Source organism: Otolemur garnettii, unplaced genomic scaffold (assembly GCF_000181295.1).
Source record: "Otolemur garnettii isolate 467f Iridium unplaced genomic scaffold, OtoGar3 scaffold00310, whole genome shotgun sequence".
NCBI lineage: Eukaryota > Metazoa > Chordata > Mammalia > Primates > Galagidae > Otolemur > Otolemur garnettii.
This window is the reverse complement of record NW_003852705.1, coordinates 349,815-354,894: the sequence shown is the minus strand read 5'-3', so window position 1 is coordinate 354,894 and position 5,080 is coordinate 349,815. Positions and strand designations below refer to the sequence as shown.

Below are 5,080 nucleotides of genomic sequence, written 5' to 3'. Positions count from 1 at the left end.
GCCGCTTGAGCCACAGGCGCCGAGCCCAGATCTGAATTTTTAATCGAGTCACCAATCTCCTTCTTTTTATGTAACTGGGTCCAAATCATGCCACCCTTCCCAGATGTGGCTTTAGCTAGCTCCTCAGCGATGCACACACATCTGTTCTTCGTTTATGCTTGATTTTTTTTCTAATTAGCTAACTTTGAGGCCTGGCTAGGGAGAACGTGCTTTATTAGGCTCTGCTCAATAAAACAGCCCACAGAACTGCTTCAAGGTACCTTCCGCCGGCCGCCGCCGGGCCGGCCCGTACGTCAGTCCTCCTGTGCCGTGCCGGCGAGCCCTTCTCTGGACCCACCGGTTTTAACTGATCGCCGGCCCAGCCGCGTTCTCAGACACCTTTCTTCAGAAATAAGGGCTTCGTCGGGCCGTCCCCTCGCTCCCGAAAACGCCCACAGCCAACACGGTCGAGGGAAAACCGCCGAGTTTTCCTCACAAAGAGCCGGGGTAGCCGGCGAGCGGCGGCGGCGCCCCTCGGGGAGGAAGGGTTCGCACCCCCGACCCTCCAAACTCCGGGCCCGCAGCGCCCGCGCGCCCACGGCCCCTCTTCAGACCCGGCCTCCCGGCCTCAGGGGCGCCCGGCGACGGCCCGCCTCAGGCCCCGGGTCCCTCAGGCTCCGCCGCGTTCCCGGCCCGCCTCAGGCCCCGGGTCCCTCAGGCTCCGCCGCGGCGCCCGGCGACAGCCGCGTTCCTGGCCCGCCTCAGGCCCCACCGCGGCGCCCGGCGACAGCCGCGTTCCTGGCCCGCCTCAAACCCCCGCTTGGTCCCGCCCACCCGCCGGAAAACTCGATCGGCAACTGCGGTCAACCGCCCCTGCCCCCACAGACCGCGCCACTTGGTTCCACCCACACCTCCCCCCACGCCAACTCGGTCCCTCACCCAGAGACATATCAATTTTATCGAGGTTTTCATTGCTGCGGATTTTCGTCGGTGGCGACGGAGTCGCCGTGGCTGCCACCAACCGGGTACCGAACCGGTTCATGGCTGGAGACGTCGCGCTAGAACAGTGAGTCGCGAAGGCCGGAGTCGCAGGCCTGCCACCTCCCACTCACGCACGCAGACTGGCTGCACCGAGGAGCGCGCACGCGCCGGCGGGGCCGCGTCCTCCCACCCGCGGCCGCGGGGGGGCGGGGCGCCACCGAGACGAACCGCCGACGAGAGCGGCCCACGCCGGGACTCGCTCCTAGCGGCCCTTGCCGGACCGGACGAAGCATTGCAGCCGCCGCTCTGAGCGCTAACAGGGACCGCTGTTGGTCTTCCGGCCCAAACTGGGGGATGCGAGACCCTGAGCCCCTCAGGAGCGTATTCCTTAAATGATATCATGATCCTCCTTGTCCTTCGAGTCCCTCCTGCTGCAGAAAGGTCCCCTATCCTTCCACACACGAGAAGCTAGCACAGCCCGCTGCAATGCAGCCTCGGGAGGAGGGGCAGACCCCTGGGAGCAGGGATTGCGGGGCTGCGTCCCAGTTCCCCCTCTCCCTAGCACACTCCTCCACCTGCAGCGTGCGGAGTGGCCGAGTCTGAACGCAGAGCAAAGGTCGCGGTGACAGTTCTTGCGTCGCCCTAACGACAAAAGTAAATGCTAACGTTACCGGGATCCGTACCACCTCTCCACCCGCACTCTGGAAACACTTGCCACGGTACCACCTACCGTAATAAGACCTCATCTTCCCTGGGGAGGGGTAAGTACGTCCGTTCAGTTGCATTTTTGTCTAATTCATTTGTGCTGGGAATTGATAGGAGGATTCTTTCTTTTTGTAATCTCTATAGGAAAACTTAATATTTGATGAATTCCTGCAGAAGTTTTTTTTCCTATTTACAAAATGTGGTATCCCCCCTCTCTTTTTACCTCATTCTTCTTCCCTAATGTAACTATGCTTGTGTGAAAGCTTGTATTATCCTCATAGCAGCTTAAAACTATCTCGACATTTTCATCTAAGGAAAAAACCCAAGGCAAGTAAAACCCAGAGCAATCTCTGCCGCCGTTTTCCCCTCCACTTCCTAAAATGCGAAAATTTCTTTACCATAGAAACCAGCCAGAGCTTTGAGGTTACCTAAACCACAGTAACCTATGCTTAATTTAGCAGTGTCACAATGTTGTGTGGTTTCCAGTTTCAACACCAATGACACATTTTACTATTTTTTGCTTGGGGATCCCATGTTTTTAAATATTCGTTATTATACACATTGCACTTATTAAGAACTTAATTTTCCAATTTGTATTTATTTTTAAGAAACAGTTTTGGTCCCAGCTTCCCTTTCCATGTCTGAATTCAAGGCAAAGTTTGCAGTGACAATTTTGGGGTCACCTTAACAATAAAAGTAAATGTGAATGGTTCCCGTATCTGTAGCATGGATAAAACCAAGAGCCATCACACAGAATTATGTCTACAGCTAAAAGCAGAGAACTACAACTTATTTGTAAATCTGGGTAGTCTTATGTTGGGGAAATGTATGATTTTTATTAGACTTTTGGAAATATTATGTTATTCTTTATTCTCAAAGGTCAAGTTTTTTTTTCCCCATGAAAAAATATAACTGTACAGTTATACTTTAAAATTATATTATAAAATACAAGGCCAGTTAAATCTGAACTGTACGGGAAGAATAAATCAGCATGGGACACACGTGGGTACAAGAAACTTTAAAGGTGGAGGAATGTTTGGACTCAAAAACACCCAAAGACAATATTTTACGTGTCAATGAGAATAGCATGTCGGCTTAGCACAGTATGCTTGACTTGATTTTACTATTCCTCTACCCTGTAGCTGCCACCCCTCCCTGGACTACTATTAATAAAAACTAGAAACTGGGTTGTAGGCTCAAGAGTTTGGTAGTACCTTTTTCATTCACTGATGTCATTCACTGTGTGATCCTGGGAGAGTCTCTGGGCTTCATAATCATCTTCAAAACAAGACAGTTGACACTAAGTATGGGAGTTATACTAAGTTATTCCTGAGATTCTTTATAATTCTAAAATCTTCAAGGCACAAGACATTTTTCTTCACATTAGCCTTCCTTCACTAGAAATAACATCTATGATCTCCACTCATTTGTGGGAATGGACTACAGGGAGGAACCTTAAATTCTTAATTTTAGGCTCAGCACCTATGGCTCAAGCAGCTAAGGCACCAGCCACGTACACCTGAGCTGGTGGGTTCAAATCCAGCCCGGGCCGCCAAACAACAATGAGGACTGCAACCAAAAAAAGTAAAATAGCCGGGCGTTGTGGCGGGTGCCTGTGGTCCCAGCTACTTGGGAGGCAGAGGCAGGAGACTCGCTTGAGCCCAGGAGTTGGAGGTTGCTGTGAGCTGTGATGCCACAGCACTCTACCCAGGGCAACAGCTTGGGGCTCTGTCTCAAAAAAAAAAATTATTAATTTTATGGAAGAAAATAGATACATTTAGCACTTCAGATATTTATAGGACAGATAACAAAAATCCTAAATAGGTAAAACCCTCCCCACCACTAATGTAATATTTTCATTAATCCTGAATTTCTCCAAAAAACTGAAGCCCCATCCCAAATCGCCTTAGCTCTTAAGGACATGCCCTGATATTTCATTAGCAATCTTAGCTGTTGTATTGCAGCTTGCAGTTTCCCAAAGGGCCAAGGGCCAAGGGCCTGAGAATCTCAGAGCAATCACCCAGATGCTAAAGTGAAAAACAAGAGTGAGGCATTGTGGGTAAAAGTAGGTCTATCACACACAATATAAAAGAAAATAGCAACCTGAGACACACATAGCAAAAATGAAGAAACAAACCAAAAAAACAGAATAGGGACCTGCCCATGAGTCAGTCAGCCAACCACAAGGGCTGGAGTTAAAACTTCAATGCTACCATTTTCTGGGGCATGAAAATCAGCTGTTCATTTACTCATATATTCATTGAGCACCAGGCATTATAATAGGCACTGGAGAGAAAATGGTGAGCAAGTTGGATGCGGTACCTATCTTCACCCATTTTGCAGAACAAAAAATATTTCCTGAGCACCAGCTGTAAAGACCTATACTGAACATGGGGCATAGAGCCTTTGGTGTACAAGCAGTTCGCCAGCTTCATCTCAGTCAAAATAAACTAAGAATTCAAGCAGGTGCCCTTTTAAGAGGCTTGATTTCATGCACTTGAGATAAGACATCTTCTAGGATTGCCAAATAAAATACAAGGCCAGTTAAATCTGAATTTTCCCTCAGCCCTTGGGGAAATTCGAAAGTCTTCACAACAGCTAGGATTGCTTAATGAAATACTGGGGCATGTCCTTAAAAGGTAAAGAGATTTGGGATGGGTCTTCAGTTTTGAGAAGTTCAGTACAAGAGAGAATCTTTATTATTTTAGTGGTAGGGAGGAGTTTATCCATTTGGGATTTTTGTTATTTGTCCTATAAATATCTGAAGTACAAAATGCATCCAAACTCTAAATGCATTAATTTTCTTCCACAAAATTAAGATAGCTGTTTAATGTCTCCGGTTTCAGATAAATACCAGTTTCAGATAAACACCAATGTTGGTACGGTACGTTTCATGTAATATTTAGGATATATTTACACTGAACAGTTATCCATTGTGTAAAATAAAATAATTCAAATGTTAAAAGCTGTTCCAACTTTAAATTATTCTGAACCTTGAGAGGAATATGGCTGTGTAGCCTGAGTCACATAGCATACAGCTGGAACTTCTGTTTTTCTTGTAAACAATTAGAAATAACCAAGTGGTGCCAGAGAGAAGACCCTCTCTAACACCCTCTCCCTAAACATTACTCCTCCTCATGGAATGTTAAAACAATCTTCATTGGACGTAACAAGCTCTACTAATCAAACTGCTTTAAAGAATGTACTAGCCTGATACAGAAAATGTTGTGACCCTGCTAAAGCTGCTTAATTTACCCATTTTGGAGCACTGACCCCCACATCCCTTTGAGTCTATTTTCCTTTGTGGCTATCCTCAAGCTTTGCGTTGGAATAAACTGTACACTTAAATCATATTTTCTGAATCTCATTATTTAAAATTATTTAATTGAAGTTAAACTTGGAGTCATATATATGT

At 47.1% G+C, this 5,080-nt stretch overlaps 2 protein-coding genes and 1 pseudogene across 2 annotated transcripts in view; 1 reads left to right on the top strand and 2 right to left on the bottom strand.

Moving 5' to 3' along the window:
• FYTTD1 (forty-two-three domain containing 1) overlaps positions 1 to 1,181 on the bottom strand; it is a 32,666-nt gene extending 31,485 nt beyond the window's left edge. Inside the window, exon 1 of the mRNA XM_023509010.1 lies at positions 919 to 1,181. Coding sequence (XP_023364778.1) covers positions 919 to 1,021 — 103 coding nt within the window. The 5' untranslated portion in view covers positions 1,022 to 1,181. The remainder of the gene's footprint in view (positions 1 to 918) is intronic.
• The window catches only part of LOC100940797, an 18,490-nt pseudogene continuing 14,447 nt past the window's right edge, over positions 1,038 to 5,080 (bottom strand).
• Positions 1,601 to 5,080, top strand: part of RUBCN (RUN and cysteine rich domain containing beclin 1 interacting protein) — a 94,511-nt gene continuing 91,031 nt past the window's right edge. The window contains exon 1 of the mRNA XM_023509019.1: positions 1,601 to 1,721. The gene's annotated coding sequence lies outside the window, so the exon portion shown is untranslated. The remainder of the gene's footprint in view (positions 1,722 to 5,080) is intronic.